Raw genomic sequence first — 12,802 nt, 5'->3', positions numbered from 1 at the left:
CAAAATACTGAATGTCTTATGGTTGTTTACGAACATGTAATTGCGTCAGTTTGAAATAAGATTTTGCATTTTTTTCCTTCGCATCACATTTAAAGAGTCATGTACATCAGTGTTTGTGCTCTGTTTGTTTGTCTTTTTTTGTTTTTGTTTTTTTGCAATTTTCCCGTCACCAGGAAATACCTCTTGTCAGAAAGTGATTACCATAAAACTTGCCTGCTTCCCTGTAAGCACATGCTGTGTGAGGGGCACATAAAAGTGCAGGGGAGGGATTCGCAGAGCAGACACTCCTGACTGACCGGCGACCGTCACTGCACCTCAGGTAGGGACTTTTTTTTTTTTTAAATAATCAAGTTACTCATTCTGATCTTTTAAACACCGGCGTCTCAATTGAAAACTCACCCGCTGTAGAAATAACAAACTGTCAAACTGAAATTTAATACGTAGAAGTACAAATATGAGGATTAGAATTCAGATGAAATACTTTGCGACAAAATTGATTTACATTTTTTGGTATCCTTGTTATAAAAGAGTCATGACAATGTAATAGCCATCGTCAATCGGTCAAGGATGATTTCTGTGAGTAGTAATTGTTTTCTTTCTGAATCTTTGCCATCAGATCAGTAAAAAACACCATAATCAGCAAACTTACAAAACACAGCATGTAGTAGGTTTAAAAGCAGGAACAGCAAATGTATTGATATTGTCCCTGTAAACAAAACAGCATGTTAAATGATATATGTGTACATGGATTCATGCTTTTTCATGAAAGATGACAATTATTGTCAAAGCAGCTGCTGAGAAGCGATACTAATAATAATTTCTTATTTCTGTGATTGCAACATAGCCGCTAATAGCTGTTTTATACTGACTTTCAGCAAGCAAATGAGATTTTCTGTCCAAATGATCTCATCTGCAGTCAAAACCTCTCAGGAAGTCTTTTCAACCTTGTTATGTTTTCACTAATGGTTTTTTAAAACCAATGGCAACGGTTCTTTCAATAATCTGAAGACTCGCAGGAGAGATACGGAAATGGAAAGGGTTCAAAAGTTACTGTGGCAATGAAAAATAAACACCCTGTCCGAGGATCGAACGGGGAAACATGACAAGCTTAAAAAGAAATTCATGGGCAAGGTAAAACAAAAATATATATATTAAGCACCACTTCAGCTGACATGATGGCAGAAAAAGATATTTGCGCACAAAAACATTGCTATTTCAGTTTTACTGCCCTTTGCTGAGGTTAATGTGTGACTAAAGTAACACCGGTTCCACCCTGTTGACTCTGCCACTCCAGATGTCCCTCTGGTCACATCCTGATGACATCCTGTCTATTTTTCTCCCAAGTAACAAATGTATTCTCCTTTTTTTTTCCTTAATACAGAACGAAAGAGAAAAAAAAAAGCTGCCAAGATGTGTTGCTCCAGCTTTCTGAAAATCATGATGTTCATCTTCAACGGCAGCATCTTTGTAAGTTGGGAAAAAAAAGCCACTTGTTAAACAACCCAGTCACCAAATAATTGTAGATTTTTCTTCGATATATAGCGCGCTTTTGTCCGTAAACGGAATAGCTTTTTTTTTTTTTTTCTTTTACATGCCGGAGGCTGCAGTGACAAACTTCATCATCAGTTCCCACACAGCCCAGTAGCATGGACTCTATTGAAATGATTCCCTCATCTATGCCGGTTGTCCGGGCAACCACACGGCGGAGATAAGACCCGGCTTCTGACAAAGAAGTAGAATGATGAGATTATTCATCGATTTATTTATTTCCTATACCATTTGGGAGCCGAACCGAGCTGTGACTGGATGAGAGGCCGGGTTCACCCTGGTTCAGGGGACGTACAACCGTTCCATCTCATTCACGTTTAGGAAATTTAAGGTCCTCAATGAACCTCCTGCGTGTTTTTTAGATTGTGGAAGGAAACTGGAGAACCCAGAATGCAGATATTTAAGAACGCAGAACATTCAAGCTCCAGTTAGAGTCGAATCTTCCTGCTGTGAGGCGGAAGCGCTAAGAAAATGATATAGCAACATATCCACACCAGCAATTTTGCCCAATTCACCCACGATCGTGAGGGTGAAGTAATTTTTTACTCAGTGACTTCACATTTGGCTGCTGCTCTGTATATTTAACTTCCCTGTTCAAAGGTCAACGGTTATCATTTCCAAATTGTCACAGGTCAGTGTCAACGCAATAACGGGAAAAGCACTCATAAATACTTTACTGGAGATGTCTTTGTTTCATAATGTAATAAAGAACATCAGTCATCTATCCGCGACAACAAAGTTCGGATATGAAACGCAGCTCGGCCGATCAGGAGCTTTGGATAAGAGCTGGTTAGCTGGACGTTCCGGCTTCTGAACCCGGCAAAGACTGAAATGGTTGTTATAGGATCTGCAGGGATGCATGGACAGTGACACTGTTATTTCTAGAGTGACAGAGTTGGGAATCATGGCGTGTTCTTTGACGGGACGCTTTCTTTTGAACGCCTTGTTAAAGAGGTCCCCTGCTTCCATCCTGGAAACTAAAGAAGACAGAGATCTTAATCCACTGCATTTGTGACATTGAAACCGGATTATTGTCATGATCTTTTAATTTTTGTAAGCTAAGCTAACTCAGTACGAGGCTCCATTCTTATACTTAGTATTGTGTTCCCAGTCTCCAAATTGCCACTGTGGAAAAATCAAGTACTGTCATTTCCAACAGCAGAGCAGCCCATTCCAGTTAATAGAATTTTGATTTCTAAATTTCTCATTCCTGCAATTAAATCAATATTTCATCACATTTTTTTATTGTATTCCATATCTTTAATTTGAGTCAACAATGTCTCAGGATGCTGAATACTGAGAAACAAGTTTTGGGGAGGAATTTATGTCAGCTCTACCATGAGACAGATCATTTATGTATCCTCTATCTCTCTCTCTCTCTGTCATACTGTGTTCACCTTCTTCCCCACCGGTCTAGTTGGCAGGAGGGGCCGTCCTGGGTGTCGGGGTTTGGGTAAAAGTGGACAGCTCGTCCTTGCTGGGAATACTGGACAGCGTGGAGGGCATCCCGGTGGGGTTATCCCACCTGGCCAACGTATCCTACTTGCTCATCGCCGTGGGCGCCGTGCTGATCATCATCGGTTTCCTGGGCTGCTGCGGGGCCGTCAAGGAGAGCAGGTGTATGCTGCTGACGGTGAGGCATGAAGAGAATAACCTTCTATTCTATTCTATTCTATTCTATTCTATTCTATTCTATTCTATATGTGTCAAGAGGTAACGGTCTATGTACAGAGAATATGTACAGCATTTTAAGGTGATAGGTGAGATCAGCTGATGAGTTAAAAGAAAAATGAATGGATAGTTGCCATTTTAAATCAGTATAGAAGTCCCAATACAATTAGGACTAATAGAATTAGAAGTACTGTAGCGTCAGCCATAGCATGGATGTAGTGTGGATAGAAATAGGTCATAGGGAGGACAAAGGATTTTTGTAAGAAATAAGAATTTCTCCTTCAGTTTTTGCGCTTGAGAGAGAAGACGGAACTATATATATCAGGGGTGTCAAACTCCTTTTGGTCCGGGGGCCACATACGGTTTAATTTGACGTCAAAATTATTTCCTAGAAGTAACTCTAAGTCCAAATTTTTCCTTTGTTTTAGTGAAAAGGAGGTAAACAGGTAAATTATAAAAATCTTAATATGTAATGAGCTGTTCCTCTCAAAAAATACATGATGAATTAATGTTAAAAATGAATATCAAAAGAAGAAAGAAATCACTCCCTAAAAATTTTGTTGAGTTAAAAGAGAAAGTCTTGTCACTGTGGGAAAATTTGCCACGACAATTTATCTGAAAATATCATGGTAGCATGTATAAGAGGAGGTATAATGTTTACAAGGCTAATGGTGGCCATTATGGCTATTAAATAAATCTTTTTAATTTTGCCCCTTTTTTTTTTTGCTATTGTTTTTGTGTTTTTTTATAGAAATAAGGAAAAAAAAAGATCATTTTAACAATGTCACTAGACGCTTTTTTTTTATCCAAAAATCATTTTGTTTTCAAATTTTGAAGCAAATAACACATTGCAAAGTTACATTTTCATTTTTTCCTTGCCTGTTTTATTTTTTTAAACCCACTGTATAAAGCTCCCAGACGCATGTGAGAAATATCGCGTGGGCCGCACTAACACAAAGATTTGATTTCAAGCTGTTGATTACCGAGGGCTGCAATTGGCCCACGGGGCGCAAGACTGAGACCCCTGTAATATATCTTTTATGAATGCCAAAGCTATTATTGCATATTTTCAGCTATTAGTGTGTAACCATTAGTGCTACTTTTATTTTTCGCTTGAGATTATTTGCGCCTGTCCCTCCCAACCGTCACACCTCTGTCTCCATCACAGTCTTGCTTTCTCGCTCACTGTCCTTCTCTCTCACCTTCTCTACTTCTTTCCAACCCGACTGCTCGAGGCAGACGGCTGTCTGAAGTTTCCCCAGAGGCGAAAGGCACCCGTTTCTTCGTCACTAAATGCTTTCTCACGGGGGGACTTTAAAGAGCATGGTCCACAAATGCTCCACATGGAAAGGGTCGATGTCACAATGTTTTCTTGGCAGCTGGACTTGAATTTCTTTCCTTGAAGATCTTTGACCTCTCGTCCTAGTTTTCCGTATGATAATGTGTTTCCTTTTGTTCCTGTCGGCTTCCTGTTCCTTGTTTTATCTGTATAGTGGTTTCTGTTTTGGCAAAGACCCAATTCGGGTGGCCAAAAGATTTAAGCGGTTTCCTTAAGTCAAGTGTGTTGGTTTCCAGAAGATCTTAATATCTAAACACAAACTGATCAATACTTACGCTTTGACTCACATCAGCCCCCAAGTGGAGGTTACCAAAACTCTTCCAACAACATAACATCAACCACCAACGGCAAAAAGAGAGAGGACATATTAGGAGAGCCCTTGAATCTTGTTGCTACCCTAAGGAGTAGAATAGAATAGAATATTCTTTTAATCATCCCACACTTTTAATCAAGCACACACAGCAGAAGTGGAACTAAGAATAAACAATAAACCACGTTAATGCTATACATAAACAGGTAAGGCTTGTATTGACAAGTTGCATTTAAACAATATGACACTATATAAACAGTATAAACATGTGTAAAAGTTGCAACAACAGCAATACTTGTAGTGGAAGCGGCGCTCTAGTAACACCTATGGTGTCCGAGTGAGTGGACGTGTAGGAGAGTGAATGAATGGATACTTGAGAAGATGAATGAATGAATGAATGAATGAATGAATGAATGACAGAGAAGTCTATCGTGAGCAGAGCTGGGTGTTAAATAGTCAAACAGCAGCCGACAGGAAGGACCTGCGAAATCTCTGTCTGTCGCTGAAGGAGCCGCTTATTGCCGTCATGATGTTCTGCATGGGGTGGGAGGCATTGTTCATCAGAGAGAGGACAGGAACAGATGAAAAGTCATTGTCATACCATATGTTGCTGGTGTTTTGGCGAAACTCAGGAGGGTTTTCAACAAACACCAAGTACTGGTATGCTTCAGACGCCACAAAACCCTGAGGCAAACACCGGTGCACCCAGAGGACAGAACACCCAGAGACCAGATGGAGAAAACAAACTCTGCACGATCGGATGGCCCGACACTGGAGAGCCTCCGCTTCACGCTAGGACTCCGTGGTCCACCTACACCTGAAGGACAAGGGCGACTCCTTCGAGGACGGTAATGTCCGAATTCCGGCCGGAGAAAACAGATGGTTCGAGAGAGGAGTTGAAGACGCCGTGTTTGTCAAAACGGAAAACCCATCTCAGAACAGAGAAGGAAAAGCCTTTGGCCCACATGTAGCAACGTACCGGAATCCATTCCAGAACACATCAACTCACTCACACCGGGTCCATCTGCACCCTCCAAACTTCCTGGGTGGATCCAACATCGAAACACAGCCGCGGCAGCAACCGCCTGAGCCTGTTCTAACGGGTTTCTCTTCTTTGGTTCACAAAATCGGAATTTTCACTGTACCTATTCAAATCTTAGTCAGTAAGTCCCCAGAAGTTGTATCTTTGTTCCCCCCAAACGACATTAACTCAACGATATTCATCCTTGTTTTTCTAAAACAACTCTCTCGTCAAAAAACACACCACCGCTTCTTCGACAAGCCCTCAGCTCTGGTAGTCATAAACCCAAAACTCCACCCAGCCCAGTTGAATTGAAGAAGAAGAAATTCAGATTTTCCAGTTGGACAGTGTCATCACACAACTGTGTTTTTTTTAAGTGGCACCGCATAAATCAAATCTTAATTGACTTGATATTAAGATGGGAAAATCCAAAGGAAGCATTCAGTGGAGCAGTCAAGAAGACCGGATAACCACTGTGGCATTATAGCGTTTGCCGACCCTGCAAACTGTCGCGTTTCCTGTTTTCTCGCTCCGATACGCTCGATGTCGGGGGCGTCTTAACGCCACAGGGGTTTGTTCACATCATCACATTTGACTTCTGTCCCTCTCCAGTTCTTCTGCATCGTGCTGATCATATTCCTCATCGAGGTCACCGGTGCGGTGGTGGTGCTCGTCTTTAAGGATCTGGTAAGTGTCCTCAACTGCCGGACAGATTCAGCGTCAATTCGTGAAAAACTTTACCACCCTGTGTGTTTTCCGTCCATCTATATCAGGTCGATGAGATTTTCAAGACGCTTGAGACTAATGTCCGAGACAGCATTAATAAGGAATATGGAAATGAGGGAAGCCTGACATCCCTCTGGAACGTTACCATGGAAGAGGTGCGTCGTTTCTCATGATGCTGCCAATCCGTCCTGGACTATTGCATGTTTAAATCAGCCACTCAGATTTAGTTTTTTTGGAAGATCACTTCAGACCCCGCCGTTTCAGAATTTTATTTTACTTTTTCGGTATTCTAACCCCCCACACCCCTCTTCTCCCTTTAGCTTCAGTGCTGCGGTTACAGTAACTACACAGACTTTGACAACTCCCCTCTTCTGACTGAAAACGGAGGATATTACCCCCCCACATGTTGCAATTCCACAATGAGCATCAACAGCACCTGCAGCCAATCCGCAGCAGAAACAGCCAGTGAACTCAAGGTACTTGCATCTGAACTCAGCCGTCTGCCTTTGAGCCGCCCTGACATGAAACCCCAAATCTCCTGACTTTTGGAATAATTCATTTAAAACTGTCATCTCACACCAGTTCACATCTAAAGACTAGTTTTAGAGTTTTAAGTCTCAGACTCGTCTGAGACTAAAGTTTAGTTTAGTCTGAGATTATGGATCATACATCTAAAGACTTTGCAAAGATTTTGAAAAGACTCGTGGAAAACTCCAACTAGATTTTTTTCTCATCATGCAAAATTTTCCTATCATGCTGGTAACAGGTTTCCTGTTTCTGGTTTTCAAGAGCTCATGTATTAGTCATTGATTCAGTAATTTCGGTGACATAACACAAAGTCCCGAGACTGCGCCAAGACTAAGACAACCAGCGTGCACTTAACAACCAAGGTAATGGGAGCGCGCTGTGACTTTTGGACATCCAGTTTTAAGTCTGCGACTGCAAAATCATAAAGTGTGGCGATAAGACAAGAGAAAACAAGCATTCGGGTGTGACTTGATCAGGTAATCAGATTTCACTTGAGAAATAAGTTAGCAATATTAGTGTTATTCTTTCATTAATTTATTATCTTCACCACGTATCCTGCACTAGGGGTCATGGGGGTACGGGTGAGAGACGGGGTTCATTCTGGATCGGTCTGGCCAGTCGGTCACATATATACAGTCATTCACGCCCTCAAGATATACTAGCATTCACCCTCTAATTCACACTTCGGATAGAGACATACAACCGTTCATTCCCTCATTCACACCTCCTGGCAATTTAGGGTCTCCAATGAACCTGCCGGGTGTTTTTGGATTATGGAAGGAGAGCCGCGCCATGTTTATTTTATATTGTTTTCTTCTCCTCGCCCGATCTCAAATTGTGTGTGTTCTCCTCCAGCTGGTTGAAGGCTGTATGGAGAAGCTGCTGGATCTGATCGAGGAAAATGCTTTGACCATTGGAGCAGTGGCTCTCTGCATCACCGCCGTCGAGGTACGAAAATTGACTGCGAGATAAAGAAGCCACTGTCTTTACACGTTGATCACCTAATTCACGCCTTAAGGATTAACATGATGTGCATTTTCCTAGATTCTGAGTTGTGTTTTTTTTTTTTTTTTTACAAGGCTGAGGCCGTGACTCTCTGCTGACCAGACAAGCGAGGCACAATTAAAAATAATAATAACAATGCCGGGAAAACACAGAGAGAGATGGAAACGGCTGGTTTAGCTTCAATCCTGATGAGATCTTGTCTTCACAGATTGCCGCCATGGTGGTCTCGATGGTTCTTTACAAGCGGATCGGCACGAAAGCTTGAAGTTTTCTGTTGGTGTCAAGGTTGCGGTACGTGGAGCTCGACCCGCTGGGAGCAGCCGAACAGGCGTCGGTTCTCGATTGTAAAATCGCATCAGATGCTTTTACTCTGTGATTTATTTATGTTTGAGGAAGGGCTGTCGTGAAGTTGACCTTGTGTGTTGACAGATTTAGCTGGTCTCTACAGTGTACCGTCAATGGATTTTGTCTCTTAGAAATCTTGCAAATAATTAATTTATTTTTGTACATTTGATTGCACTGAAATAAATATCAGAATTCTAATATCTGTCTTCTTGTTTTTTAAAACACAAACTGAGATAAATATAAGAAGTGTGTCACTGACAGAAATCGCTGGCCTTCTAAATAAACCTGTCAATACATACAAAAAAATACCATTATTCTTTTATTCATTTATTATCCTTACTGCATAACTCAGGCTGTCATTGGACGAATGGCGCGGTTCAGCCTGGACCGGTCGCCAATCGATCATGTGGCTACATTTAGGGACACACAACCATTCACTCACTCATTCACATGTCCTATAGAGATATCTAAAAATTCACTGCATTTTTTTTTTAGGTGAATTTCATGAATTGTCGCATTGACCTATTTTTCTTATTTTACTCAAGAGATATTCTGTTTATTTTGCATTAAACAATTCAGTTTTTGTTTCCCTCTTTTAGGCAGAATTTCAATTACGAACTTCAGTTAGGAAATTGTGACCTTTGATTTTCTATTAAAAATGGGGCATAAAATACAAATGGAGATTAAAAACACAGAAACGAGGGGAAGGTGAGTTTTGGACTGATTATGAAGGGAATTATTGAATAAAAAAACATAGGAAATAACCATAAATCCAGCGAAGAAGATAAACTGTTAAAAACATGTGCATTTTGAGTCCAGTAATCTCCCTCTGGGCTTTGGTGCAAAGTCCGATGTGTTGCGACCCGATCACATGACTGACATTATAAACACGCACACCTACTGCCCATTTATACTTGTTCTGTTTATTCACTTATCTATTTTTCTTCCGTGTGATTCGGCCTTTGCTCAGGCATCTCCACAATCGGAGGGTTGGCGGTTCAATTACCTCCCGTCTGTGTGTGTGTGTGTGTGTGAATGCAATGTGATGTAGAGTGCTATATAAGTTGAAAACATTTCTCATTCACATGCATTTACTAAAATAGCCAGAATTGTATGCCAAATTCTATGATTTTCTTTTTTAATCTGCAGTGAAATGCTCCATTATGGGAAGGATATAGAAGTGCCTTAGCGACCTCCGGTGGCCAATTTCAAAAATTTTTGCAACCCAACAGCTGTCTTTTATTCTTTCGTCAGGTTTGTGGTCTGACAGAATGCATGGGTGGGTCCTCTGCCCGCCGAGGGACGTTACCGCTCTTCCAGGTTAAATAACATCCTGCCGATCCCGCTGAAAAGTGCCCCGACGTCTGTGCAGAAAATGAGATTTCCTGGAATCTCAGACCCAGGCTAAATGTTTATGTGGTTCGGCGCGCTCTCCCTACATCCCCTTTGAGGTTTTCCACTATGAGAGAACATCTGCCCTCAATATGTGGCAGTGCACCGGGTCAGGACAAGGATGTGGGTCATTTTATCGCACTAAGAAGGTGCTTTTGTGGATCTGACCCCTCCACCCCACCCCTCTCCGACCACTAACACACTCACTCAATATTTCGTATGTTTTCATCAAATCCCTCCAAAGCCTCGGGCTTTCATCGCTTGTTTTATCGGATTTCCCAAAGGTTTCCAAGCCACTGATGATGTTATAGGATCTGGCCATTGTGATGAAGAGTAACAACACACAGTTACAATAAACAGCGATAAAACAGCTATAAAGTTTGATTCTTTAATCGCAGCGCCGTCATTAAATGGCGTTTTATTAGCCTTATGAAACAAGATTGTTTTTCTTCACTTTTATGGTTTATGGAATTACGTGTGTGTCTGTAGATGAGTGCTGAAGCAACATGTTTTCCATGTCACATGCTGACCATCAGTGCAAACACAATATCTCACTTGTGACTATAAAACAGTAAGAAATGCAGTTAGATGTAACATTAGACTCTTTTTATTGAAAAAAAAAAATGTTTAGCAACTTGTATCTGCAAAAGAAAAGGATGAAGGTTCACAACACCATTCACAACTGAATGGAGTTGTGATGCTGTAGGATGTTTTCCTGCCTCCGAAGGAGGTGTGATACATAGAATAAAATGATCATCCGGCGTTATATGTTGAAGGTCCTACTGATAATTACATTTTTAACCACTAGCTTATATAGATGCAGTTAAATACTGTTGAAAAAAGCTAAAACAATTGTACTAACTTTGGTAAGACATGATGCATGAGGCCGAGTCTGCTCAGGTATATCCCATAATGCCCCTCTCTTCTCTCTTCCTGATCCTTTCCTCATTCATGTCCCTTAAATTTTGAATATTCTCGTATAGTATAGTATAGTATAGTATAGTATAGTATAGTATAGTATAGTATAGTGAAACCCCCTGAGCCCCCCCAATTGCTCCTCAGGGACAACATTTTTTTTTCGGATTCTGATTTTGAAGCAAAAAAATAGCTGTTAGCCTATCGTCCATCCTCACTGCGGCGTTTGGCATTTGATTGACATACAGTACAGCCAATAAGAGCTCTCAATCCAAATCCTGTCATGAGTAAGGTAATCGACATTGTTCTATACAAGTTCATGCTGTTACACAAAGTCAACATTTATTTTAAGAATATTAATTATAATCAATATGTATCTAAATAAATATATTGTCAGTAGACCATTTTGATTTTTGTACATATCTGTGTTTTTATCTATACTAGCTTCTTTTTCCTTCTTATTAGTATTTTTTCCTACCTCACTTATTCCCTTCCCTGTGAGCAATGCCAACCGCAGAAACAAATTCCTTGTTCTTTCAAACTGGGCGTATAAAAATGATTCTGATTCTGATTTGGTGATGTTAGCCATTTAAATTCCCCCCCCCTATTCGTGTATTTTTATTTTCTTTCAGCCATGCCACCTGGAATTGTAGCAAACTATCATGGAGGCTGATTGTCTGCACCTGTTTCCCCGTTCCCCTTCCAGTATAAATGCTGTGTGAATCTTTCACTGCTGTTTTTTTTTTTTTTTTAAAAACCAATTTCTCCGGTCACGATGATTCTCCACGTCAGGTCTGTTGATTTATTTGTTTGTTTTTCCTTCGCACTTTATTAAATAGTTTGGGTTCCCTTCATCTTCGTCCAGTTGTGACACAACGACATAAAAGCTCAAGGAGTCTTTCGGTTCACACATCCTTGAAAGTCCAGAGAGAAGGGAAAGCGTAAAGTGCACTTGTCGTTTTATTTTCAAAAGGCTTATTGAGGTTAGAGAAATGATCTTCCTTGAATATAAAATTTGTAAGAAGTGTATTACAAAATGAGAAATAAGTGAAAAATGGCAAAAAAAAAAAACAAATGGGCACATTAAATGTAGTGTGACTGAGAATTGTACAACAAATGTATCATTCAAGGAGTTGCTATGTAAAGTTCTAGTTGAAGTCATGATGCATTTAATATTTTTATACTGAAATAATGCCAGTTCCCAATTTTTGGAGATCTCACTTTAGCCAAGGTACGAGATGACTTTCCAACTCAGCTTTGATTTTCTTTCAACTCCTCGCTTCGTCACAGCGAATCAACCTCTTCCATTTACCTCTATTCTCCATCGTCTTCTCACACCAATGAATTTCATATCCTCTGTCGCCACCCTATTGTGTTGTTTACCAAACGCGGGTGAGAGAGTCATACTGTTTTATTTCCAGGTACTTTTGTTTTGTATTTAACAACTTGATAGCATGTTCAGTGAATATTTCATACGTGCTTTTAAGATTTAGATGAGCGGTGAAAAAAAGCTGTAAGACGTGAATCAGCTTGGTTCATGGCAAAAAAAACGCTGATTTATCTTACTTAAAATGGCTTGTCTATTTCATATAGTTTATGAAACACGATTCAATAACTAGTGGTACAGTTTATACAACGGTGGCCCTGCCAATTTATTTTATTGCCAAATATGTAGATTATGATTGGCTGCAGTGCCCACAGTAAAAGGAGAGCTGGAAGGGAGGGATGATGGTTTGTAAACTGCATCCTCTTGTGGAGACAATCATCCACTGCATCCATTGTTTATCCAATGTTGTTGTAACCGGGGAAAATCAAGTAAACATTCTTTGATATGATGTTCAGGTTGAACACCACTGGGGGAAACTGATAATTTATGTTCTCGAACGAGGATGTTTTTTGGTGAGAAAGTCAAACGCCTCTGTCTGGTTACAGGGGTATTCAAGTCACGGGTGACAGATCACACTGTTGTCTAATTGTGTAATGATGGGATGTCGAAGGAGGA

The 12,802-nt window shown here is 40.5% G+C and overlaps 1 protein-coding gene across 2 annotated transcripts; it reads left to right on the top strand.

The window, feature by feature from the left end:
• The first annotated feature begins 138 nt into the window (after nt 1-138).
• Nucleotides 139-8,691, top strand: LOC147228814 (tetraspanin-1-like). Of its 2 annotated transcripts, none has more exons than XM_086157089.1 (8): nt 139-319; nt 1,382-1,467; nt 2,966-3,181; nt 6,502-6,576; nt 6,663-6,770; nt 6,936-7,091; nt 7,999-8,091; nt 8,357-8,691. In XM_086157089.1, the coding sequence occupies exons 2-8, from the start codon at nt 1,411-1,413 to the stop codon at nt 8,411-8,413; spliced, it is 762 nt and encodes a 253-aa protein (XP_086013215.1). In that variant the 5' UTR covers nt 139-319; nt 1,382-1,410; the 3' UTR covers nt 8,414-8,691. The 2 variants fall into 2 exon arrangements, with proteins under 2 accessions (XP_086013215.1, XP_086013216.1); XM_086157090.1 differs by lacking the exon at nt 139-319 and adding an exon at nt 519-576.
• Nucleotides 8,692-12,802: the final 4,111 nt, after the last annotated feature.

This window comes from Fistularia commersonii, chromosome 12 (genome assembly GCF_037954325.1).
Source record: "Fistularia commersonii isolate RoL2024-O1a breed Wild chromosome 12, RoL_Fcom_v1.0, whole genome shotgun sequence".
Classification (NCBI taxonomy): Eukaryota; Metazoa; Chordata; class Actinopteri; order Syngnathiformes; family Fistulariidae; genus Fistularia; species Fistularia commersonii.
Note: the sequence above shows the minus strand (reverse complement) of the source record. Positions and strands in the feature narration are given on the sequence as shown.